At 40.7% G+C, this 26,357-nt stretch overlaps 2 protein-coding genes across 3 annotated transcripts; both read left to right on the top strand.

The window, feature by feature from the left end:
- Nucleotides 1–2,370: 2,370 nt before the first annotated feature.
- Nucleotides 2,371–9,900, top strand: timp2b (TIMP metallopeptidase inhibitor 2b). Its single transcript, XM_005936170.3, has 5 exons — nucleotides 2,371–2,733; nucleotides 7,800–7,900; nucleotides 7,990–8,098; nucleotides 8,222–8,346; nucleotides 8,493–9,900. The coding sequence occupies exons 1-5, from the start codon at nucleotides 2,604–2,606 to the stop codon at nucleotides 8,688–8,690; spliced, it is 663 nt and encodes a 220-aa protein (XP_005936232.1). The 5' UTR covers nucleotides 2,371–2,603; the 3' UTR covers nucleotides 8,691–9,900.
- Nucleotides 9,901–10,553: 653 nt separating this feature from the next.
- Nucleotides 10,554–26,113, top strand: usp36 (ubiquitin specific peptidase 36). 2 transcript variants are annotated; one of them, XM_005936169.2, is made up of 20 exons: nucleotides 10,554–10,690; nucleotides 14,406–14,671; nucleotides 14,826–15,047; nucleotides 15,490–15,600; nucleotides 17,938–18,040; nucleotides 18,118–18,185; nucleotides 18,793–18,863; nucleotides 18,971–19,053; nucleotides 19,604–19,715; nucleotides 19,813–19,953; nucleotides 20,474–20,574; nucleotides 20,672–20,810; nucleotides 20,921–21,283; nucleotides 21,574–21,798; nucleotides 22,258–22,373; nucleotides 22,535–23,230; nucleotides 23,507–23,715; nucleotides 23,947–24,132; nucleotides 24,229–24,344; nucleotides 24,812–26,113. In XM_005936169.2, the coding sequence occupies exons 2-20, from the start codon at nucleotides 14,419–14,421 to the stop codon at nucleotides 24,941–24,943; spliced, it is 3,447 nt and encodes a 1,148-aa protein (XP_005936231.1). In that variant the 5' UTR covers nucleotides 10,554–10,690; nucleotides 14,406–14,418; the 3' UTR covers nucleotides 24,944–26,113. The 2 variants fall into 2 exon arrangements, with proteins under 2 accessions (XP_005936231.1, XP_005936230.1); XM_005936168.2 differs by having other exon boundaries at nucleotides 23,504–23,715.
- The last annotated feature ends 244 nt before the right edge of the window (nucleotides 26,114–26,357 follow it).

Here is a 26,357-nt window from a genome sequence, read left to right as displayed (position 1 = left end):
AGGGCAAGGGATTGAAACTAGAAACCATAGAAACTCACATCAAGTACAATAACACAAAACCCACAAAGAACTAAAACGCTGGGTCAGGAGACCCAGGACCCTGACAAATTTGGTTGTACCATTTTGCTTTCTTCCTCTCCCGCCTGTGTTTTTTTTTTAAATTTTCTTTAACACAGCCATCAAGTAAAAGACCTGTGGAAAAGAAAAACATGCAAAAATTGTTCAGCCATGAAAAACAGTGGAAATATTTGCCGGAGTGGCCAGAGGACTCACAGTCAGTGGCCAAATATGATGTCAGGGAGCGAGGCAGCCACAGCAGATCCAGTCCCCTCTCTGGCATTCTTCTTCATTCATCATCAGCTCTAATCGCTGAATACTGTACATCATGCCCTCGCTGTGATCTCGCCCTCCTGTGCCAGAATCAACACAAGAGGCCGCAACCCTAAAACTCTTAAGATCCTCAGTTTCCAGAATCAGCGGTAAACTTTCCATTTATTTCTGTACATGAATACGGGATGAGGAACGACTCAGGAATTCGACTATAGCATAATGTTTCTTTCTCGGCAGGCTGGGGGTGGGAGCTGCTGAATTGCTGCCAGACTGAGCTCATTAACTTTAAGGGCATGATGTCACTTCTCTCCACCGTGCCACACCTCCTTCTGTCAGACAGTGTTTTAGGAGTTCCTGAAAGTGACTACAAGATACATAAACACTCTCGCTAAATTCCAACCTCAGATAACTGCGCAGCGTGGGCTACGGATTACTCAGCCTGACCCACGTTAGGATTTACTCATAGGCGAATTATCATGTGTGCAAATGTTTAAAGCATCTAAAATCAATATTTTTGTGACAGTGAATCAAATGTTGCCGTGACAAGACCTGGCAAAGGGAAAGGAGTTGAGCGATGAACCTGCAGGGGATTGTGGCCTGAATTTCCCGCTACCCACAGCTTAAGTGAGATTTATAGCAATTTTTAGTAAATTGTTTGTCTGTCCAGGCCACAGCTTTGCCAAATGGTTTTGCCCTCACAGGAGTCTCATTGATTTTATAGGATAGTTTTTTAGCATGATAGAAGAATTATTTATGCCAAGACAGAGATTTCCTCCAGGAGTTTGTTAATGCAAAAAACTGGGCTAAAAGACACTAAATATCAGTGTTGCTCCATGATTGCTGAATGTGTTTTTAAAAGGTACGGCAACAAATGGCTTATATAGTTGTTGCTGTACTGGGGATTTCTCTCAGGATGTGATAATTGAATCACTTCGTTTGATGAGACTATACAGACTTTTTTTAAACTTCCACAGTATTTGCTCCTTTTGGTTTCCTGTTAGTGGAGAAATGTAGTCACAAGACTATTCTGGTGTGCTGAGCCATTGCCTCATGGTGTCCAGTACAGAGACTATAATGAATATCATGTATTAACAATAGTAATGCATTGTAATACGTCATATTTATTATCATTAAAACAAACAAAGCTCCTGTCCTTATCTAACAATTTAAATGAGTAACACACACACACACACACACACACATACACACACGTCCATCTAGAAAGGCTTTTCATTCCAAAGTTGTATTTTAAGTTAGTAGCATAGTTGTAAACGTCAGTAAGATTTAGTCTGACGCTTTCTTACCTCTGGAGTTGAATCCAGATGTTCAGGTTCCAAGCTCTTTGATGCCTTTTGTAGGTATTTATATATAATCCACTGAGAAATTGTTTATTATGATTAGAGAAACAAATGTTACCTCCGTGGCAGGAACCACACAAACTGAAGAACAGATAGTTTTTTTATGCCAAATTTTAGTTTTTACTGCTCTACCGTATTTCGGGGGGAAATATTGCACTTTTTTATTTACTATTTCTTAAAAACCTTCAGATAAAAAAATGATAAAATATAAAATGTTGCTATAATTAAAACAACGCGAGAGTTTACACGCGCGAAACCACACAAGGTATAAGTCAAATAATTAGTTAAATGAAAGAAGGGGCCTTAAAAAAGTACAAAAATTAAACAATTAAAACATTTTAAAATATTTTAGATGCCCATTATTTCCATGGTAATACCTACATACTCTCACTGCAAGACTTGTACTTTTATGGAGTGGCGTGCAAGAGTGAGGAAACACTTCGCGTAAAACTTACGAAAAAAAAAGGGGAAAAAGTCACAAGTCCCAAAATACGTGTGTCACAGGGTGATGCTGTTTGTTATCACCGTCGTTTCCTAAAAACAATTATCCGCCTCCTCATGCATCAGCCTGAGATTTACGTAGTTTAAGGGGTGCGTGTGTAAAGTCGGCAGCTCCTGACCTCTGTCGCGCTCTTGCGCTCTCTGGCCACCGGAGGGGGGGAGGAGTTTGCTGCTGCTGCCTGCTAATAAAACGTGGCTGCTGCTGCTGAGGGTAGTGGAAAACAGACTTGGTGTGCAGTCTTTAGCAGGATTACATTTTCTCTCGTGCCCTGTGCATCATTTTATGCACAGCACCGTCGTGCGTCGACTTCTAGCCAAGGACAGCGACTCGTTTCCTTTAAACCCGACAGGCAGGTCTATATCTATACCCTCACTCACTTTTCCAGTTTCAGTTAGAAAGCGTAGTTTTCAGAGATGACCTGGACGATGAAGAGATGTTTTGTCACTCTGGCCATCCTGTGTCTTTGGCGAGTGCAACAACTGGCAGAAGCCTGCAGCTGCTCCCCGAGGCATCCCCAGCAGGTGTTCTGCAACTCAGACGTCGGTAAGTTGATTTTTAGACTAACAATCAACACATCAAGTTGTGTTTTTGCCATTAATGTATTAGTTAGCAATGTCTAGGATAAATTGGTTTGGGGTTTTTTTTTCCCCCCACAAGGAAACCATCGTATTCTGAGAGGGAGACTGCCCAGCTCCCGTGTTTACAGTTGCAGTGGGAGGAGGATGGAATTTTCTGTCCCCCAGTCTTTCTTTCCACTGCCCTCCTCTTTTTCTCTAATCTTCTGTTGATAGTTTCAATGCTCTTTCATAGACACATCAATATACTGTCTGGAGTTTTGTCTTCTTCAATACCATTTTAGGCTTTTTTTTAATCTACAGTAAACCACATTATTCCTTGTTGTTGCTAAGGAGACTTTAAACAAAATCATTTGTGTTTGTGCTTGTTTATGACAACATGAATATAACTTCATTTTCTTTCACCAGTATCACCTCAGTGATCATATAGTTTACTGAAAGGCAAATTCATTTAATCCTACTCAAACACTCCTGAGGATAATTTCCCTTTAATTTCGCCTGTTACAAAAAAGTACTTGTTGCTGCCTTCAACACAGACCTTAAGCTAACAGGACTGTTTACAGTGACCAGCCTGTCCAGCTCCGGGTCTTTTTTCTTGCTTCTGAGATGGCTGAGTGTGTGGCATGTGGACAGAAGGTGACTTATTCAAAGATTTTTACTCACTGGATTCCATTGCTCAAGAGGATGAATAAACTTTATTATGCTACCTGAGAATGTACACAAATGGAACGTCAGATACCGCATTAAAAGGGAAGACAATTTTTCTTTCTTTTTACCCTATTTTGGTGCTTTAGGCTTTACAAAGTGAACCTATTAAAATAAGTTCAGTTTTTTGATTAGGCAGATTGTGCAGAACTCTAGAAAAACGAAGATGCTGGCAGTCATCTCAGCCTCACAGCTGATTCACCTCATTTCCATCTCTTAAGTCAGTTTCTAACATGACCTTGACCCTCCGCTCCTGCTTCAGCACCATGGATAGACCCTCACATAAACATAAACCACCATAGAGTCTCGGGGAATCTGTTTCTTGACCAAATATTCTTGAGTTTGTGTCTTCGGGGGTTTAGGCAAAGTTTAAGAGTGGGCTCAAGCTAGTTGGAGAAGAAAAGCGCCAGCAAAACTTCACCAAGTTGCTGGGTCACAGAGAGGGCAGTCAACTGTTGCACACTTGCACAACTTATTTAAACGTCAGAGAGAAGTTTCGGGAATTTACGAAATCGTTGGCAATCTGCTTCACCAGCCCATGAACTGACTGCTACCTCAGTGGGTTGATGAAATTTTGCATTAAGCAAGCTCATTCAAAATTCTTATTCTTCTTGGGCTTAAAGTGAAGGTGAATCATGTTTTTCTTTGAACCATGGGCCACTTGTGTTATAATAAATGATGTGTGTGTATTAAATACAGCATTCTTATGTAGATTAAAATAAGTCAAGATACTATCTTAATAAGTGCCAGATAGCTAACTGACTTGGAAGTATTGCTAAAGTATCACATAGCTAGTGCTGGTTTTGGTTTTTGGAGATTACAGATACTTACTGAAGAGCAGTTCATTTCCACAGTGCAGGAAGATCATTACACCACTTGTGATGTCATTTTTAAAGGTGGGCCTTCGTATAACCTGAAAGTCGATATAAAATGAAAATTCCAGATGCAAGTTTGATACTAAGATTAATGGAGGCTTAAGCCTTGAGCCAGAGTTTTTAATCTCATAACAGTGGTTCTCTTTTTTTTTTAACCTCAGTTGATCGCCATGGTAACTTATGCTGCAGACTTAACCAGCTTATTTTCAGAGATTTGGATAAACATGGAGATGGGTTGGTTTGATGTCAGTGAGCAGTGATAGTTAAGGATAAGTAGCACCTTTTAATATCTATTGCAACTCCTGGGTGCTACAGGAACAAAAAAAGCACACACACACACACACACACAAAATCAGAGACTTCTTTTATCCTTGTATCTGGAACAACAATGATTTTCAATTCAATTCAGTTTTATGTCTACAGGACCAAATCACAACAGTAGGAAACCTCGGGCAAAACCAGAACCAGGGAGGGGCAGCCATCTGCCATCATTTTCCTATTTACTGAAGTCAGCTGTTGGTCAACTTTGTGCAGAAGAAGAGTCTAATGTCTTGTCAGAACCCCCCTTAACTGGGAGTCAGCACAGAGGCTGATAGAGAAAATGTGATTAGGAGAAAAAAGTAACTGCCACTGATTGGTGTATATGGTTTTATCCAGCAAAGTAAGTCTGGCTTTGTAGAGCCTGGTTTGTAGTGCACGCCTAGGATCAAGTTTTGTTGTAAACAGTTCCACTGTCAAAACAGTCAGAGCAATCTTTCCTCATAAATGGAAATCTATCTTCTGGTTCCTTGGCGGAGGCAGAGGAATGTTTGGTATTCATAAACCGCACTCATTATTCTTTACTTTTCTTTTTCTTTTTAAATTCAAAAACTATCTGTGCTGCTTTTTGTGAAGAAAGAAAGTGAGTCATATTGGTTCTTGAACAGAAAGTTAACATTAGTGGGTACGACTTCTGGGACAAAAGCAGCTCATAAATTGCAAGCTGTGCAAACACAGCTGATATTAAAACCAGATTTCCGTCCTTTGAGCTGGACAGAATTTGTGCAAATAACCACAGCAGCTGCCTTAAGCTCCAGCACCACTTGCAATAGCGCGCTGGATTGATCCGTGCAGTGCGACACTTGCAACTCCCCTTTAGGAAACTGCATGTGAACGTTATGTCCATGGCCTCAGTCACATGCAGACTGTAAAAAAAACAGGAGAAAACGCTAAAAACGCTACATTTTTTTATGCAAGGCATAACAAAACTAACGGCTAATGTAGATGATGAGATTTTAAAGTTATCTTCGTCCATAGCTTCATGTGTTTGCGTTTTACATCGGATGCTCTTCCCTGAAGGCGATTTGTATCCCTGGCTGGAATCGTACCGGGGACCTTTTGCTTACCACACGCACACCGATGAGGTGATGAGTATTTAAACTCTACAATTGTCCGTTTTTAAAAGGAAAACAAAGGATTACCTCAGATTAGTCTGTATCTCTTTGCACAGGATCAGCAGGATAGTCAGTTTGAATTTGTACTTGACTTTTTCGCACTCTGACCGCTTTGTGGCTCCTCGGAGAGGAAGACGAGGGCACATGCTCTTCAATTACATGACATGCATTTGCTTTTTTGTTCTTTGTTTTTAAAACCCTCCCATGACCACAATACTGCATGCAAAATATTGTGTTTATTGTTTGAGTAACTAGAAAATTAGATGGTTCCTTCGGTTTCCAGTTCTGTGAAACTTATGATTTTTAAAGGGCTTTGTCAGCCTGTTCCAGTAAACATCCAGGCTCTGGCAAGAACTTGCATACACACTATATACCAGCACAGAGAATAAAGTTGTACTTCTAAACCGCTCGAACAGTTTGTGGAGGAAAAATCCATCAAATCAAATAGGTGGCATGTCAAAGGAATATCACATTAATTAGCTTAAAGATCCTTTTTTCCCCGATAACTTGCCTTATTTTCTCATGTACATGTAACTCAAGAGCTACACCTAATTCTAAAACATGCTAAGATTATATATCAGTATGCGCATAAGACCCCATTTTCAGTATTTTTCACTTTATGCCTCTTTAACATCCTGTGGTTATTTCCACCTGCTCTAATTCCTGCTTTTAGGCGTAGAAGAAGAGGTCTCTGTTTGATTCGACACATTGGAGCAAAGGGGGATTACCGCTAATACACTCTGCTGAGAAGTTGGAGAGTTTCTCGGCACGGCTACCTCACTCTGCATCAAAGCGAGGGAGGGAGGGAGGGAGTTTGTGATATGTAAACAACAAAAAAGAAAAAGAGAAATCCGGTGACTGGTGTAGATTATCCCTAACACAGCTTTTCTTTTGTATCCCTCTTGACTTTAAAGGGCCGTCTTCTCCTTGTATACACAGCACATTGTTACGCTAAGAATACTTCGGCAATGTGACTGCCTTCCCGTGCTTGCTTCAGGACCCATCACTCCATCACTCCATGTGGGCGCACATTCTCCTTTTTTCTCTTGCTTCCTTTTGTCTGGGATTGATGCTTTAGACCCTTAAAAGGAGATGTTCTCTAAGCCTCATGAATGAGGGCACATATGGCTCACATCTTCATAGCTTCATATAAAAAAAGGCAAATGAAAGGGCTTGATATTATTTGGCAAGGAGCGATCAGAGACAGTCAGTAGCTGCCACCTTGGGAAAGCAAGGACTGAAGTGGAACTTGAGAGAGAACATCTGGTTAGTGTTAGCTCTGTCGCTTGCTTCCTTGCAGTCCTGTGAATATACAGTAACTGCCGGGTGTCTGGTTGCAGCTGACATGTGATCATACTGTACTGCACTTCCACATTTTGAACACACATGGAAAGAGCAGCAACTTTGAAAAACACAAGTTGATTTGGGTTTTATTTGTTTTTGTTTTTTGACTACTCGGGATTTTAGCTCAACGGCTCATTTGTATGGCTCTAATAGTAATTTTCCATTAAAGCCTGTTTTTTTTCCACATGAGCTCTTTTCTTCCAGCTTCAGAGTGCAAGAGAGAAAAGGAGGAGGCTACATGTGAAAGGAGGAGGTTGATTTGCATGTCAGCACCTCTCTCCAGACAGAAAGGCAGGCTGGCTGAGAGGCCTGGGGGCGGGGGGCACTCTAGTTCAGCTTTTTCAAAGACTGCTGACTGGCTTCCTCCTGTGTCGGCCCAGGAACCTGGGAACAGGCAGCATGCATTCCTCCCTCTGATTGCAGCTGATGAAACACTCATGTGCCTCTGTCTTCCCAGGACCTGGCACATGCAAACTTCTCAGATTCAAGCCACAGCAATGTGCTGCGGCCAACTCCAGCATGCCAAACCTGGGCAGGGCTCAGATCAGATACAGATAGATGCGGATTCATTTCAGTTTTAACATAACAAAGCAGCGTTCCACTTACAAAGCTGGCATTCACACAAAATGAATGTTAATGCAAGTTGTTTTTTCTCTTTTTTTCTTGTCTTTATCTAGTTATCAGGGCAAAGGTAGTCGGAAAGCAAGAGGTGGATGTTGGCAATGACGTCTATGGGGATTCCATCAAACGGCTTAAGTACGACATTAAACAGATCAAGGTATTTAGGACAAAGCTATTGCATTTATCATTTTTCTTCCATGTGTAAAAACTTCAGTGGAATCTAAATGTTTTTGCTTGAATTCCCAGATGTTCAAAGGTCCCAGCAACACTATTGATGCCTTCTACACAGCTCGCTCTTCTGCGATGTGTGGAGTGTCTCTGGAGACTGACGGCAGGAAAGAGTATCTAATCACAGGTATGACTTTCAGTGCAGTGTAAGGCACATGTTGTGTAATATAACAAACATGTTCTTTAATGTGGCTTCATGTAGATTCTTATATATCCTCTAGATTTACACTTTGCTCTCCTTCCACTGTAGGAATGCTGGAGGCTGATGGGACAATGCACGTCACTCTGTGTGGCTTATTTGAACCCTGGGACAACCTGACTACCACTCAGAAGATGGGTCTGACTGAGCGCTATCAAATGGGCTGCGAATGCAGGGTATGGAAAATTTATGATTAAAAGTCTAAGGGAGTAGTTAAAGTTTACATTTACCATGTTAAGATGATCACTTCCCAGTTGCATAAAACAAATCACCGCTAGATGCACGATGTTGTAACGATCACTGTGCTTTTTCTGATCCTCAGATCACCTCCTGCAGCTCCATCCCCTGCATGATCAACAGCCCATCCGAGTGCCTTTGGTTGGACTGGTTGATGGAGAAGACTGAAAATGGAAGACAAGCTAAACACTATGCATGCATCAAGAGGAGTGATAACTCTTGTGCCTGGTACAGAGGCTCTGCAGCGCCCAAAAAGGATTTCATGGACATCGAAGACCCTTAACTTTACCACTGTGCACATGTCTGCAGTTTAAATATGCCACCATAGAAATATCAAAAACAAAAATAAAAAACTCATCAAATTCCCCTTCTTTTAATTATCAAAAAAGCTGTAGAGTGGATTTTTAAAAAAGGAAAAAAAAAAGGTTTTAATTGCAGATCTCATGTTTTCACTTATCATTCCTATGAGCTCAGCGCTTTTTGCCACACCGGCCCCTGAATCTGAAGCACATCCTCATAAACCACTTCTCCTCCAGCTGGAACAAAGGGGGGAAAACACCATAATTCAATGATACAATTTCTTCCTGAGCTATTAATCTGTAATTCTTTATTCAAGTTTTAAAGGGTTCTATAATTAAACTAACATGTACCTACTGATCAAAGTTCTGTGAATCTGCTTTGATAAATAACACCAGGAAACAATCATCCTGGCAGAGCTATCACAGGGAACAGGAGCATGCTTTTTAAATGTGTGGCAACTGATTTGTGTTAAAGCACGACTCTTTAACCACAGTCGCTGCTTTTCTTATACTATAATCCTGAATAGACAAGAAGGCACTTTGAACATAATTATATCGCAACATTCATATTGTCTGTAATGAAAAAAACATGTTGGAATTAAAAGAGGATCAAATCCTCCATGGTTTGTTGTTTTGTTTGTTTTGTTTCTACATATATAGATCACAGCTCTAGGCACTGTTATACTTTAGTACGTGTGAGCACATATTTTATTTAAGGTGCTACATATAATAATTATTGGGAAAACACTTAAATTCTCTTTTTTTGATAAATAAAATATGTAAATGTAAGTGTATGTATATACTGTGGGAAAAAAATTTAATGGCCCATTGGCTTGGTCAGTGGAAAACAACAAGATCATTGAATTGTTCCCTTAATTTTTGTTGCAGTATATTTAAATAAAGAACACCATATATTTTCTTAACATTAGTAAAATACATTTTTGTTGGGAATAACAGATTGTAACCAATCATTTTTCTCGCACTGACGGTACTAAGATTGCCGTCAGTGTGGCGCAAATGTGACATGAATAATTAATATGAGAGTGTAAAAAGATTCGTCATTTGAAACTGTAGTCAAGTATGATGTGCTGGTTTCACATGGGACTTTTTTTTAAAGATAAGATGACTTTTGTATGCATAGCCATCTGAAACATTACTGTACATTTGACCCTTACAATTAAATTCATGAACCTCTTTCGGTGTGCTCAGTATTTTCATACCAGTACATGCAGCAAGCACACTTTGCTGCTAAATCTAAATGCCTAGGAATGTGCATTTAGTGCAGATCATCATGCATCATTTTAGCTTACTAAATCTGTAATTTAGAGACTCGTTTGAGGCAATCTACTGCCGCCTACTGGAGACAACAGCAACGTGACATTCACGAGCCAATCCATGTGCCCAGATCAAGCAAACATGAGTCCATTCAGCATTTCACAGCATGCAATCCTTTTTCACTGTAGATTTTAAATGCGTTACTATTCTAACATTAAAATGTCCTACTCTTAGGATAACACTGCTGGTCTTTGCAATGACAATCAAATGAAATGCAATCTTAGAAAGAAAAGCAAATGAAACAGCATAATTAAAAATGTAAAATGGGGGGGGGGTGTTTGTTTTTTTTGCCCTCCTCTGGGAATTTTCATGAGCATGAGTAGCGGTGTGATTCAGGCCCTGCCATGTTTCCGCGCGTTTTTGTTGTTATATAAAAACATAATCAGGTATCGCGCATCAATGGTAAACAGCGCTGGCTGGAAGTCACGTGTAGCCCTCTCCCGACAGGTCGACGTCACGTTAAGCGCCGATTGGCTGAACCTTTCGGCTACAGCGTGACCTGTGCTCTGATTGGTCCGTGATTCCTGTCAGTCATTTTTTTTCTATCGCCCTCTCATAATGCAGCATGGGCGAAAATACTAGATTGAAGAGCTTCATCTGAGGAAGCAGAGGCTTCTAGTTTAAATTATTTTGTCCCGTTGAGTGAAAGGTAAGTGAACGGAAAGGCGTATTCGTGTAATATCTGTTCGCTGCTTGTTTACGTGGTGCTGTCGTTGGGCTAAGAGGCGAGATGTGGCGGTTAGGGAGGTTTGTTAGCTACCTGGGTGCTGGGATGCTAACCACATTGCAGCACTGAGGGAGGCTGGCTTTCGCCACGTTAAGCTAGCTTGGCTGCTAACCGCGTTGCTCCACTGTTAAACGATTGAATAGCAGAACACGAATCAGTCGACAGCAGGGACAGATAAACGATTAAATATCGAGCAGTTGCGATATTTAGCGACGCTTCCTGTATAAATTTTAAACGGTTCAGGGCGAGATTAGCTGCGGCTGTAGATAAGCAAACTAGCATTCAAGCTTTGGTGATTGGCCCATAGTGGTGGGACCAGTAGGTGAGCAGCTACACCGGCTACTTCATGGAGCTCTTAACGACATTTAGAAAAAACAAGACCTCAAAATAGCTTAAATTATGCGTCCAGGTAGATTTATAAGCAGGTCAAAACAATAAGCTGTGGGATTTAAGAAGTGAAATCTCTACACTTTGAGTGTGCTTGTGGGAGTGTGTTGAAGCGAGTGGGTAGCTTTTTGTAGATCTATATATTAAACCTGGAGTAGTCCAGTTTTGGGGTTTTTTTTTTGGTGTCATTAGACAAACCTTTGCAGCAAGTTCTTTAAGAGTGATCTGAACCCTCAGTTTTAAAAACATATAGGATGGCAGATTTTTTTTAGAGCAATTCTTGCCTGTGGGAAGCACCATGTGGTGTTGCAGTGGGTTTGACCCAATGCTCCTCTAGTGGTGGTGGGTGACTTAGAACAGATATGGGAGAAGGTGAGGGCTGAATGCATGTTTTCATATTCTGGTGTTTTGTTTTAATAGTTTATGGATTTTTTTTTCCTCTGTCGTTTGAGTAGTAGTTGAGAATTAATTATTTCAGGGATAAATTATGCTGAGTAAGTAATGTTAATTATCCAAAGCTTCTGTGGCTCAACAAGACAATAAATAAATAAAACATGTAAAGCTACCCGCTGTGGTGACCCCTTGTAAATAAATGCCCTTTTTTAATGATATATTGCCTCATATATATATATATGCCTCCTATATATTCAAAAAGAATCTTTTTTTTAAATATGCCTCTAATACCTCATATTAAAGATCTTTTTTTTGTTCTATAGTTGTTGTTCATAATTCAACATTTTTGGTAGCCTTGAAGTCACCTGCATCCAGCAGTAGTTTAGGCAGGATATGTACACGATCTATGTATACATAGTTTACGAAATGCAAATAAAGAGTCAGTATTGGGTAATGCAAGTATTCACTGGAGGGTACTTGAAAGTAATCCCACTGTCTCTACATTTTTTTTTTTTTTATTCTTTGTTTAAATATTAGTAGCTAACATAATCTGCTATTGACTGTCCATAAAAGCACTTAATAAACTAATTCAGCTGCAATCTATCCTACAAAAGTAAAAGCTAGTTTTGGTTGCTCACTTATTCGGAAACGATCGCGCCGCATGTTTACACAGGATGCCCTTCGTGATGCAATCCCAGAAGGAACTCTCAGGATCAAACTGAGGTTCTCCGAACTTTCACTGTGTAATATGGAGTCAATCTATCCTTTACAAGTCAGTTTTCTAAACATCTAAATTTAAGTTCAATATCAGTTGTGTTCCTACAAATTGAATAAAATATTTTCATATCAGTGTGAGGATTACCTTTTAAAATCGGAAACAACCAGGTTATAAGTTTTTAAACCCCTGTAAATAGGCTTTAAGTCGTATTGTTTAGTTTGACATTGCACTACATATTGATTACATAGGCAAAATGTCTTAACAAGACCTTACGCTTAATGACTGTCTGCCTGTGTACATCCCTTCCTTCATTGAATGGAATAGCCCTTTATTGTCATGGTACATGTACAACGAAAAAGGCAAAGGGCATTGATGGAAAGTGGAACAGAAAACAAAGCCGTGCTAACATAAATTACCACATAAAGTGGAAACTTATTAAAGTTGGCTTTAAGATATCTGAAGTACTCTTAACATTAAAAAGCTTTACCAGTGTAATTTTATGCTTGATGTAAGCTTGAGTTGACAAGACGAGGAATTGTATTTGTTTTATTTTTGGATTTAATCGATTTTTTTAGATTTTTCTTTTTTCAAATTAAGCATCGGTGTAAGTAATTATTCCCAGATTATCACTGTTTGTGAAAACCTTCACTCACCTTAAAATGACCCATCTCTTAAATAGCATCATTTGTTAGTTATGCAACCAGCATATCCCAAACAGCAGTCAGAAAGTTTCTGTGTTATCAGTAATGTGACACAATCGGATTAAACATCCGTGTTTTGGTCAGCGCATCAGCAGAGCTGCCTGTTTGGACGGTTGCATCACTGCAGTTAGCTCCCTCTCCCTGTGGGCTCTGTGCTTCTTAGTTGTATCAGTATCAGCAGCACGTGAAGGTCAGCATGCCCTTGTGCATACAATGCATGTTCGGCCCTCCTTCCCTCTTCATGACGTCACTGCCTACTCTGATGAGTAAGTCGTAGTGCTGTATTGTCTCTAGGATGTAGCCTTTGCTTCTGTTTGTTTTTTTTCCCTTAGATGTTTTGTTGTCTTTATCTGGGGGGGACGGTATCATTTGTATGGGTAAACTGAGAGAAGATTGAATGTTTTACACACTCACCATCAAAATATGGCGTTGCTATGCTGTGTAATAATAGCTTACTCGTAAGTTTAAAAAGTAAGTCACAGGTTCAGCGATTGATAGTTGAATGTGTTACTCGAGAGGATTGCAGGTCACCTACTCTCCGACCCTCTAATGCTCCAGTAGTTTGGAGTTTCTCTCTGTTAACTGCAATGATCAGCTGTGTAAACAATGTGTCACTCTTTCCTTTGGACTTTGATCTCCTCATTTCTTCCCGCTGCAGTCAGCCGGCCAGTCAACTTGATCGACTAACACCCTTCATCAGCTGTTTAGTTTAGCAGCCTGAATCAGAGCTCCTTTACAGCTGCCTGGTGTAAAGCAGCAGTTCTCAACACTAAAATGGTCTTTGTGTACATTAAGCTGCTTTTTATGTGTAGAAACAGTACGTGGAAAACACTTTTAGGTTTACTGTTATTACTTGTTAATGTAGATCTCTAACTGTTGTGACAAAATTTAAGGAGCTACATTTTTACTGATTATGCACTCACTGGAGTCGAGAGGATGACAAAAAATTTGATTAGGTCAAAACGTGACTTGTATTGGTTGTATAAATGTAATTTGACAGTTAACAACAGCTGCTCACACCTTATGTGTAAGCATAAATGCTCTCCCTCTCCTATCCCATACACTCCCCCACCCTATGTTACATCTGATGCCTTGCATAACTGCAGGGACAGCTGCCAAGACCCAGCTGGAAGCACTCAGTCCTTATCTCTCTTGTAAGGTGATGTCAGAAAATGTGCCTAGAGAGGTACCCACTGGAGGGCAAACAAACGAGCTTAATTTATTAGCTATGAGAGCAATTTAACTTGTATTTGCAGGTTTAATTTTGCTCATGTTTAACTCTGAAACAAAGTAATTTTGTGTGAGCATTTTTTGCAGATATAAAAAAAAAAGGATGGCATGTCATTGATATCATTGAAATGGTACATTTTTATTTATTTTATTTTTTTTGTGCAGTCTTGAGAAGTGATGCTGACACCCAATCTGTTTGTCCCCACAGTGATGTTCCAACAATGCCGATAGTGGATAAACTCAAGGAGGCTTTAAAACCTGGCCGAAAGGACACAGGCGATGAGGGTGACCTCAACAAGCTATTGGCCTCTTCTGCCAAGAAGGTCCTTTTGCAGAAAATAGAGTTTGAGCCTGCCACCAAGGGGTTCTCCTATCAGCTCGACAGCCTAAAGAACAAGTATGTGATCCTCAATCCTAGGACTGAGGGTGCTACAGCACAGAAAGCTGCAGAGCCTGCTCAAATTAAGAGGCAAGGTAAGCTCTCAAAATGAACTGAAAATTGAGCAGAATTTGATGGCCTGACATTTTCCATGTTTGACCTTTTGTTCTTTGATGCTTACCCTGAAAGCTCAGTTCTGGCGTTCTGTCCTCGGCTAATGTCACAAAATTGCCTGTACCCCTTCTTTAGTCTTAGAGAATGTGGTCGGGGGCCAGAGCGATGGGATCCCTGCTCCGCAGAAGATGCTCTTTCCGGGGAACAAGATCACCCTTAAGTGGGAGCGTGTGTACAGGGTGGGAGCCGGCCTCCATAACCTTGGAAACACCTGCTTCCTCAATTCCACAGTGCAGTGTCTCACCTACACGCCGCCACTTGCCAACTACTTACTCTCAAAGGAGCACAGCCGTGTCTGTGAGTAGATTTACTATCCCATTTACTACTTCTTCTTTTTTCTTTTTTTTTTTTTAAACACTAACAGTTTCTCACACAGTTTGGGGAATTACTTTTACCTGGCCTATATCCCTGTGTGTGCCTGAAGAAGGAAAAACAAGAAGTGTAGCTTCATTTGGTTCAGCTAGTTTATTTTGAGCTCCCAATCATCCAGGGATTTCCTTACCTGGATGATTGTGCATGCATCAAGACATTTATTATTTGGAGCATTTTTGTTTTTTTTACTCGTTTTGATCATCTCATTCAAACAGACTCTATATAAAAGATTAACATAGCAGCAGCTGGTTTGTGGAATGCCTTTTAACCCTTAAATTTGAGTTAAAGGTATTGTTTTTGTATTTAATGCTAACACCTGCTTATACTTTTATGTTATGTGTAACTCCTCTTCCTCTTTGTTGTTCAGGTCACCAGTCAGGCTTCTGTATGATCTGTGTAATGCAGAACCATATCATCCAAGCCTTCGCCAACACAGGCAACGCCATTAAGCCCGTCTCCTTCATCAGAGACTTAAAAAGTAAGATCGCCCTCCTTTAACAGTGCCTGAGCAGTTTATGCCTTCTAGGTTTATCTCAGACGTCACATTTATTGGTTGGCTACTCTCAAGGGTAATGTGTTGCAACAGTGTCCCGTATGACAACAATGGGCAGTAACTGCAGTATAGAAGTGGAGCAGTGAGACTGCAGTTAGTGAATGAATCCCACGTAGACAGTAGCGATGAGGTGTGAGTAGTGCCCTGACACGGCGAGTTACTGTGCTGTAGTTTCATTGCACCCTAGTCCCCTCCCTACCTGGCTGCTTCCTCCTTATGTGCTGCTGCAATCATGTCTCCACCTCCTGTGCCTCATTTTCTCTGCCTCCCTCCTTTCCCAATGCCCTTTCTGTCTCCTTGTGACTGCGGGCTTTAGCACAAAAATGTACAGGCCACCTGCTTTCTCCCCCCCCCCCCATCAGAGCTCAGGATGCGCTGTATGTGTGTTCAGGTTTTTTATACATTGATTTAGCTAGTGGCCTCCTCTGTAGCTTAAAATGTGCCGCTAATGCTGGAACAGTTTAAATGCACACATTGAAATATCAACCTCGGTATTTCTAATCCAACTCTAAAGCCCATTAATACAGTGCCATATCACTGCACAAAAACAAAAGAGCTTACTGCTGCCGATTCCTGAACTGCCACCAGATCTCACAGCTGAGGTTTCACAAACAAAATAAAAACACGACACACCAGTATTAATGCCCACAGCTTTAATGTCTTCAAGATGTTGCCTCTCTCCTCTCCTGGAAGTGCCTGGAATAGATCATTAGTGCTTGATGTATTATATTCCTTTTTCCCCACTCTCGGGTGACTCATTGTTGTGAATGTGCAGGGGTGCTATGCTGGGAATATGTTGATGACCACATTCTATTAGCTCATCCAGTTTTCCATTAGGAAATAACAGTAGGGTACATTATCTCTACTATGAGACTCTTACTGCAGATTAGACGCCGCTCTGTAACCATAACATGTTTATTGGGTCATTATGCCTTGGTCTGGGTGAAAGCTCTAGTTTGATTGGCTGCAGGGTGTACTGTATTTCCTGATAAAGGACCTTTATGTAGTTATAGTGAAACAGCCAGCCCACTGTTTGAAATGAATGTGCTGACCTAACCTGTTTCTATAATAGTTACAAAAAAGTGTGACTGTTAACCTGTCTGGGGAAAATGACAACTTGGATGGCTGGAGTGTAGCTAAAGAGACTGGCCACAAAGGACAGGAGGTGCTAGTTTCTAAAGGAAGAAACAAAGGACTGCTAGAGTTTTGTACTGTCCAGTTTGCCAGTGTAGGAAGAGTATAGTGCCAGCCTATAAAAGGAGTGGTATTTATCATATTACCTCGACATGCATGTATTTCCTTTGAGTGCCGAGAGAGAGCCGATGAATCGGCTCACTGATTGTTGTACATCACTACTATCTGTACTAGCCATTCACTTTATAAGTGTGCACATGTGCCGTGTCATATTTTAATAGTTAAATGACTATAATCAGTTATTCTTGTTATGAAGACTATAGAGGGAACCTAATTTTACGTTGTGGGCCAGTTCAGTTAAATCTCAGTGGGTCAGACAAATCGGTCAATCACCTAATGACCATTTAAAAAAAACCTGATGTGTTCTCCTTAAGTCTCCATGTTTCTGCATTGTAAAGAAATGCTGCTGTAGTAAATGAAAGTAAAAAGCATTGCTGTTAGACTGTCTATAAGAAATAAAGTTGTAAACATTAAAATCACTTGTAACTCCTTCCTGATCTTTGACGTGTAATTAAAACAACAACAAAAATAAATAAAAAAATAATAGAAAAAAATCTTTGAATTAACAGCAAAATTCAGTTTTTACATTTTGTTTGTGTATAAATAAAAACATTTCTGTAGAAAATTATGGAAAACAATAACTTTTCTGTTATTTAACAATGAAAATATTACTTCAATTTGTGACCTTTAATGGTTTACTTTGGTGTCTATCAGTGATAAGCTGTCATGCTATAAATAAGAAATGAATTTTTTGTTAGGTTTTTTTTATTTTGAATGAACCTCTGTTTCTTGCTTTGCTTTCACTTATTGTCAGAAATCACGATATGTAACAAATGTCTGTGGCCTCAGTCAGATAATCTGGGTAGTCAGTGGTTGATCTATTTCTTTAATGAGCCTGTGGGTCATTGCAGTTCATCAACATTTTATCAAATACAAGGAACATTATTGACAAGTTGGAAAGTGAGAGACGCCTTTCTCTGAGCCTCCCTGTCTCAGTAAGTGCGAGGCTAGAGGAAAAATGTAACTCTGGTAAAGCATGAAATCTGACGGGCTCTTTGTCGTCCACAGAAATTGCAAGACATTTTCGCTTTGGTAGTCAAGAGGACGCCCATGAATTTTTGCGGTACACCATCGATGCCATGCAGAAAGCCTGTCTCAATGGCTATCCGAAGTAAGGATTTATGCTTCTTATGATATTTGTTTAGTCATTAGTCATTACATGACTAACTTTTGTCTTTGTGTTTTTAGGCTTGACAGGCAGACCCAGGCCACGACACTGGTTCACCAGATCTTTGGAGGTTACCTCAGGTCAAGAGGTATTGACTGATGAATAAACACGCAGCTCAGATTAAGTCTTAATGGTTTGATGCAGGTTAATACTCAATATACTAAATTAGGCTAATATAATCTTTTTAGTCATGCATGGAAAACAGAGAGGTGTCATATGTGTGTATCTTACCTTGGCTTAAGATGCAGGTATCCTGTGTAATTATTTTATTTATTTATTTTTTTAGAGAAAAAACTATATTGAATAGTTAAATTTTGACAATCTCTGTGTTTTACTTAAGAACCCACTGCTCAAATATTCTAATTTAAATTGAATTTAAATCTTATTAAAAGAGACATTCATTATGATTAACTTTCATATTGAAAGTGAGAGATTAAGGAGCAGCTCGTGTAATTTTAGGGCTCTCTTTTGTGTGGGTTCAAGAGTTTCGCTTGTTCTATAATGGAAAAATAGAAACAAGTTAAAATGTAAAAGGAATTTCCCCTTAAAGTTTGCTCTAATAGTCAGATGAGGTTGTTTTGAGGTGCCTGACAGTTTCATGTTTACAGGAAATTGAACTGAGGTTGCTGCAGCTTCAACAGATTTTACTTACAAGTACTGTCAGAAGAGTGAGACTTGTTTTTTTTGCCTTTCAGTAAAATGCTCTATTTGTAAAAGTGTCTCAGATACGTACGATCCTTACCTGGATATCGCCGTTGAGATTCGGGTATGTTGCACGATATCTCCTTATTGTATAACGTTTATTTTCATGGAAATGTTCATGTTTCTGTCTTTGGAAAGTTTGGTAACGTAATTTCTGTTGTGTTGTTTTAGCAAGCAGCAAACATAGTGCGAGCCTTGGAACTGTTTGTTAAACCAGATGTTTTAAGTGGAGAGAATGCCTACATGTGTGCCAAGTAAGTTCCCCTCTCGTGTAGTCAGAAATGATTCAAAATACTTTCACCAGACACTTCATTAGGTACACCTTGTTAGTACTGGGTTGGACCCCATTTTGGCTTCAGAGCTGCTTTGATTCTTTGTGGCACGTATTCAGCAAGGTGCCTCTTGGGCCATATTGACATGATGGCATCACACAGCTGCAGATTTGTTGGTAGCACATCCGTGATGCAGATCAGTATAACTGTAGTAGCTCAGTAGTTTCCGAAATAGACTGGTTGTTGATGGCAGACGGGCCAAACCACGTTCAAAGTAATTTAAATCGCCTTTCTTCTCCATTCTGATGCACAGTTTCAACTTCAGCAGGTCGTTGTGACCATGTGTACGTACCTAAATGCATTTAGTCGTTACCATGTGAATGGCTGACTAGATGTTTACATTAAGCAGTTGAACAAGTGTATCTAACAAAGTCAGTGGTGAGTGTAAATCTTAAAATTTTGGGGGAAAAGGTCTTAAAATTAAAAAAGATTAAAGAGTGTCGTCATAATTTTTATTTTTCGTCTTCTTCAGGTGCAAAAAGAAAGTGCCGGCCACCAAGCGCTTCACAGTGCATCGAACATCCAGCGTACTCACCCTTTCACTGAAGAGGTTTGCAAACTTCAGCGGTGGAAAAATAACAAAGGTTAAAGAATTTTCACGACACGGACTGATTTTTAGCAAAACTGCCTCATTCCTCTATATATCTCACACCTTTCTGTCATTTTCTTCTTCTTTTTCAGGATGTTGGTTACCCAGAATTTCTAAACATCCGCCCTTACATGTCTCAGAGCTCAGGCGATCCTGTCATGTACGGCCTCTATGCTGTTCTGGTGCATTCAGGCTACAGTTGTCATGCTGGACACTACTACTGCTATGTGAAGGTAAGACGGTATAGATAAACAATCTTTTTAGTGTGCGTGTGACAGGAACGTGAAGGAAAATTGGCTTTAAAAATCCTTCCACTCCGTCTTGTGGATTCCGATGGGGAAAGGTGACAAATTAGGTGTCAGCGATCTGAATTTAAAGTTCCTTTTCTACACTGTTTGTGAAAGCTTGTTGTGAAACTTTCCCATTAATACGTCAGTTTTTTGGAGTCAGAAGTGACTATATGTGGACAAGAGAGTGGATTGTTAATAGCTTACCATAGCAGACCTGGATAACAAGCTGTATCCATCGAATATACCAGTACAACACATTTACACAGATAGCTGCCAGTTTTTGCCAAATATCGATCTTCACCAAAAGTCAGGGTCACATTGGTTTCTCTCAGTTCCTTTTTAAAAGCTAAAAGTAAATAAATCCCTTTCACAGCTAAACTAGTGATTAACATTTGAGAGCTTTAGTTATCATTACAGGGAAAATGGCTTTATTTTATGTTTCTTCTCTCTTTTATCCTCACAGGCAAGCAATGGACAATGGTACCAAATGAATGATTCAATGGTGCACTCAAGTAACATCAAAGTGGTCTTGAACCAGCAGGCTTATGTGCTTTTCTACTTGAGGTGAGACGGTAGCGAGTGATGCAAGAGATCAAAAAAGATGTCTGTACCTCCTGGATGTGCAGTCCAACAAACTAGAGTCTGTGTTTGTGTGTTAAAGGATACCTGAAACCAAGAAAAATGCAGATGGGCAGACCACCAAGCAGGGGATGTTGTATTCCGGGAAGAATACGGCACCATCGGAACAGATAAAGAGGTCCAACTTGAACGGGCCTCTCTCTTCCCCACAGGTGAAAAAGGTATAAGAAATATTTGGCTTTTTGTAAAATAGTAAATGTATGTGTTAAACTTTCTAGCTTTTAACATTCTGGATAAAAAAATGTAAGAAAAGTCCTCGTTTTCTTGATAGAAACTTGAGCCAGCCCAGCTGCGCAAGATCCAGTCGATGGACGGTGGTTTGGGTTTGCCCATTTCCAGGAACGGTGTGAGCACTCAGCCACAGCCCCGACTGTCCAACTGGACATCCTCTTCCAACGGTCTGCCAAAGCTGCCGGGTGGACCCGCAGTTATAGAGGAACCTTTCAAGAAGGTGAAGAAGCCCTCTTCGCAGAGCCAGCTGCCATCCCGCAGCAGCACTCCGACCCCTTCCAACAACGGGGTCAGCAGAACGGAGGGAGATAAAAAACAAGGTGGAGAAGGCAGAGGCATGGCAGCGTCTACCTCATTTAAGTCTTTGTCTGACTCCTCCTCTGCTGACACCACTGAGTCAAAGGTACGGTATAAAGTCAACAAGCATGAATACAAATGTTACATTAAGGGTGAAATCTTGACAGGGATTTTTAATTTTGATCATCAGGTAATAAAAATACTCAAAATATTTGAGTGCTGTGAAAAGCAGTGGCATTTCTTTAGGGAAACATGCTTTCCTACAGAGATTCAGTCTACAGTAGCATGAAAACAAGGATTCTCTCACATTTCAGAAGCCATGTTTGATGTAAAAGATCAGATCTGCAGCTTCACAAAAACATAACCGCCACCTGTGGTTTTCTCTCTCTGGACCAGGACTCCGTTGGTCCCAAAAGTGCACCAGTAGGAGAGACTCCCTCCACTCCTCGGAAAGGCTCCAGCGGCCTGGCGTCTCCAGCAAGGAGCGTGGAGCGCTCTCAGAGCACAGAGGAGCAGAAGACGGCAAAAATTAAACCCCCGGCTCTCGGCAACATCACATCTGAAGCCACCAGCACCATGTCACCTCCACCTGCCAAGAAGCTTGCCCTGTCGGCCAAGAAGGTGAACGTCATCCCCATCCACAGCAGTTGCCTCACTTCCTGTCTTACTACAAACTCATAATAATTCTGCTTCCTGTCGTGTAACGCCACACCTGCTGTCACAAATTGCACCGTTGATTTCAATTAGTCTTTTTTATTCAGGCAAGTTAAAGAGTGGTGTTGTGCTACGTTTTATGCCTTTTATGTAATGTCTTATTTCTCCAGTGTACTGTCTAATCAACCACATGTTAGCACTTGTTTAAAGTTTGTCTTCTTTTCCTTTAGTTTGTTCTTTTTTCCTAATCATTTCTAATTCTTCTCTGCCATACCCTTTCCACTTTGTTTTCCTCTCTCCACCCCCCCCCAATCATCCTTTTAATCACCCTGTTTTTTTCCTTTATTTACTCTCTTCCTTATTTTTGTCACACTCATGGCTATTTTCTTTAGACCACCAAGTTTTTATTTATGTCGATAACTGCAGGCTCGCAGCCGGAGTCCGAACAGCATTGATGTTCTGCCCCGTTTGCCGTCCAGTGACCCCATGCGTCAAAATCAACTTAACTCCCTCACCCTTGCCTCACCCACTCCCACTCACAGGTATGTATATGGAAACCTGTTTCGTATTGCGAATACTCACACTAGGCATGGTTGAGTTGTACAGTCCTCTGCCACTTAGGGGGTCAGTATACTCTTAATGTGAGTGTATCCATTCAAATTTTGACACCCAAAAACAAAGACGATCCTTATTTCTTTTCCAGAGCTGATCCATTCCATTCATGTAAAGTCCAATCATCACCTTTAGCCCATTCAACTGGATCCTTCAAACTGCAGAGTCCTCAGAAACAGTCCCTTTTCTCCACACTGCAAAAGCCAAGCGTGAGCCTTCCTCCTAAAACAAACGGTCTTCACTGTCCAGGCCCAAAGAGTCCCAAGTCTTCCAACAAGCTCAACTCAGTGGTTCAAGAACCAGACCTTGACGACCCTCCCGCTCAAAATGTCAAACACAAAAAGAAGAAGAAGAAGCGGCGGCATTCTGAGGTGGAGAGCGTCCCAGAGCCAGTCACATCCCCAGCTCCACAGACACAGTGCACTGCAGCAGAGTCCGATGGCGAGAAGAGGTGCAAGAGGAAAAAGAAGAAGCGAAAGCGGCTGGACGAAGACGGAGAGAAGGCGAAGGAGCGGGCGTGTGTCTCGTCTCATTTGGACACGTCAAGCCAGGAGGAGGACTGGTGTCAGAGTGGCATGTGGAGCCTGACCCCTCAGTCCAGTGCAGAAGAGTCTAAGAAAAAGCCTCAGTTATCCGCTACAACTCCATCGCAGTGTGAGTCAAACCGGAAAAAGCAGGAAACGGATTGTGTGTTGAAGAAGAAGAAAAAGAAGAAAAAGAAAGACAATGTGGGTCAGTCAGGAGACGCTCTGCAGGATACAGCGTCTGCACGCTCTACAACAGAAAGGTTGGTTCGAGTCTGGTTATGTTTGTTCTTCACCTGAAGTTGAGTTCGTGTGTAAAGCTCTCAGAAAGTCTACATTACTGGCTTGACTCTAGGAATCAAGAACTTTTCTAAATGTGTTATCATTATTCATAACTCTCATAAAGGACTTGAAATAAGATTCTTTTTCATTAAATATTTGATCTTCTCACCCTTAAGGGTTAAGAGTGAGACAAAGTAGTTGCTTCTGCTATATGCCTTTCATTACCTCGATCTCTCATCTGCTTTTCCCCCCAGAAGCAGTTCTGAGATGAAGCCCACAGGGAGCCAGAAAGATACAGGAGATTTATTAAAAGTAAAAAAGAAATTAAAAGTGAAGAAGAGGCTAAAAGAAGAGATGCAACAGTGGGAGGAGAGCAAGCATTGTCCTGATGCTGAGACTGAAGCATCGGAGCCCCTGTACAAAAAGAAAACGATGGAGAAGGACAGAATAAACAAAGAAAGCACAGGTGTGTGAGCGAGAACTTAACATTACATCGATTACCTGTGGAGTGTCAATGTAAAATTTTGATTGGAGTCATTTGACAAAATCACTTTGCACCTCTGCAGCCTTTCAGCCTTTCTGTGGAGTGACCAGTTATTCTACTTTTGTGCAGAGTGTGACTCATTGCATTTTGAGAATGTCAGATTTAATCACAGTTCTGTGATTTTGTTTTGTTTTGTTTTTTCTCAATTCCCAGCCACAGTGGTAGTGTGGGACAGCCAAGTGAAGGACGGCTACAAGCGCAGCGTGGCACCAGCGGCTGATGGAAGTACATCAGATGGCTCGACCCGCGCTGCACCCGTAGCTTGGGATGGGAAAAAGACGAGTAGTGTGGTAGAAGAGCTGCTCAGGAACGCTTCGGATAAAGCCTACGGAGCCAATGGTGAGATGCAGAGTCGTATTTGTGTTTTTAAATGCAATTTTAAAGAAAATGTGTTTTTAAAGACCCTAAAGGGTGTCAATGTCTTGTCTTCACTAGTCCTCAGTTGGGATGGTGAGGTCTCTGCTGTCAGCAGAGATGCCATTGAAGATGCCCGCGATGCCAGGTGTGACACTGTGATCGACGAGTGGGATGAAGACTTCGACAGGGGAAAGGTGAGGGGTGAAATGCAACATGAAAAAAGTCATTGTCTGTCTGTTCAGTTCACAAGAATCTGTACTGCTGCATTAGAATTCGTTAGATTTCAGTGAAACTTGCACACAGTGATCACCTAATGGGTCTTTACTCAAAACGTGCATGAGGTCAAGGTTACATTTGTCATTTCACAGGCAAATTTAGTGCCACTAACCAGACACGTTGTTGCTCTTGGGACCTAAACAGTTACTTGTGACACTTTGCATGTATATTGTGCAATCAAGTACGATCCCTGGAAAGATTGTCTAAAAATGTGTTGTTGTAATCTCTGTTATTAAACAACACAGCGTCCCTATTTCTCTCTATGATGGCCAGTTTTTACCCTGCTTTCCTGTTTAGTATTTTGATTATTAACAACTAAAATACTTCTCCGAGACGATATGCAATTATTTAATTTTAATTTGTCCCCTTTTCCTCTTATTAACAGGTGAAGAAAGTAAAGCAGTATAAAAGAGAGAAGTGGAGAGGGGCCAGCAGCATGTTCCAGAAGATTCAGGACAGGCGGAACAAGTGGTCTGTAACACCCGGAGGGAAGAGAGTTTTTGGAGTCCGACGCTGAGAGTCCAGATTGCTGCTGAAGTCTTGCTGACTTGAAATTGAGACAGAAAATAGTTTTCTTACCAAACTCATTTACCCAATCTCTCCCTCTCTCTCTTTTTTCTTCTGTCTTTTGTTTGTTTAATCCCCCATATTCAAGAATAAGATATGTGCCAAAAGCAGTACACATTACTGCATCAGCAGTCTGCCAACACAACTTTTAAACTAACCAATGTGAAATATTGTTTTCAGCAGACAGCTGAATTTCACTATCTCCCCTTTAGATGAGCAGCTTAAAGTTTTCTATGCATTCAGTATTTAATTGAAAATCCTTACATCACGAACATCACGTCAATATCGCGCTAGATTTGTGTCCTTTGAGCCCCGATTATTTCCCTGAAAATGTGCTACCATGAAATACAAAAAGCTTTACCGTAATTGTGAAAGGTAGGCTGTGACTCATTGGCCTCGCTGAAAACTGCGCTGAAAACGCAATCTGAGCAAAAAAAGTGACCTTTTTAACAAAAAATGAAATTATTCTATGTCAAATAACAAAGCTGGACTCATTCATTATTCTTGTTTTAGATTTCTTAAATATTTTTATGTTATTATTATTTTTTTCTCATAAGTTGGGATTTTATTTTGTATTCTAGTGTCTGTACCACACTGCTTCTTTTTAAGGACCGAGTTTTGCCTGCATATTGTTGGTAAAATTGAGGTTTAAAATAGCCACTGTTTCCTCATTACGCATGCCTAAACTGGTTCAAAACCCATTTTAAATGAAGGGTCGTTTGTAGTTGCGCAGTTCTTGTTACACACGTGATTTTTCCCTTCCTTACTAAGTTCAGCTTTAATGTTAATACATTAATAATACAAAGGAATGCTCGGGCGATGTCATCGATATGGAGGAAACTCATCGGATGCTGTTAGTTTTATTTTTTATTCATGAGTTATTGTTTTCTTACAGCTCGGTGCAATCGTTGTGTGCGTCGTAGAGGCGGCGTTTCTGGAGGAACTCTCGTTGGCGCAGTTAATTTTCTACTGTGCAGCTATCCAACTATGTAGCTCATCTCATCAGTGCTTCATTTAGAGATGCTCAGTTTGGAAACATGTTTTTGTTTTCTGTAAAGAAGGAAAAAAACTCCACAATGGGTCCTTCACCACTATACTGCAATTAAAGGGTTACATTTTATACTTCTGGCACTGTGTTATGATGCGATAACTACATGATGAGATCTTCTTGTCCCCTTGTATCTTATACCTCTATGCAATTTTTCTGACAGTCATGCTCGCCGTCTAGAAACTGGGCTGAGACTCAGGAACCCAGAACCTCCTGTATTCCCATCTCCACCCTTGATCAGACCCCATTTCATGTAGGAGTCATCCCTGGACCTAAGCCGCCTCGTTGCATCCTGTACATCCTATAAACAACTGTT

This window comes from Haplochromis burtoni, unplaced genomic scaffold, assembly GCF_018398535.1.
Source record: "Haplochromis burtoni strain Fernald_Lab_line unplaced genomic scaffold, NCSU_Asbu1 Contig_209, whole genome shotgun sequence".
Classification (NCBI taxonomy): domain Eukaryota; kingdom Metazoa; phylum Chordata; class Actinopteri; order Cichliformes; family Cichlidae; genus Haplochromis; species Haplochromis burtoni.
The sequence above is the reverse complement of the archived record's forward strand: the minus strand, read 5'-3'. Positions and strand labels throughout refer to the sequence as shown.

Excerpts from the sequence above, each read along its gene's own strand:
- timp2b (XM_005936170.3), top strand. The coding sequence starts at position 2,604 with ATGACCTGGACGATGAAGAGATGTTTTGTCACTCTGGCCATCCTGTGT. Across the intron at positions 2,734-7,799 it reads GTTCTGCAACTCAGACGTCG|TTATCAGGGCAAAGGTAGTC; the intron begins GTAAGTTGATTT and ends GTCTTTATCTAG. Across the intron at positions 7,901-7,989 it reads ACGACATTAAACAGATCAAG|ATGTTCAAAGGTCCCAGCAA; the intron begins GTATTTAGGACA and ends TTGAATTCCCAG.
- usp36 (XM_005936168.2), top strand. The coding sequence starts at position 14,419 with ATGCCGATAGTGGATAAACTCAAGGAGGCTTTAAAACCTGGCCGAAAG. Across the intron at positions 18,864-18,970 it reads ATATCGCCGTTGAGATTCGG|CAAGCAGCAAACATAGTGCG; the intron begins GTATGTTGCACG and ends GTGTTGTTTTAG. Across the intron at positions 24,133-24,228 it reads TAAAGCCTACGGAGCCAATG|TCCTCAGTTGGGATGGTGAG; the intron begins GTGAGATGCAGA and ends TGTCTTCACTAG.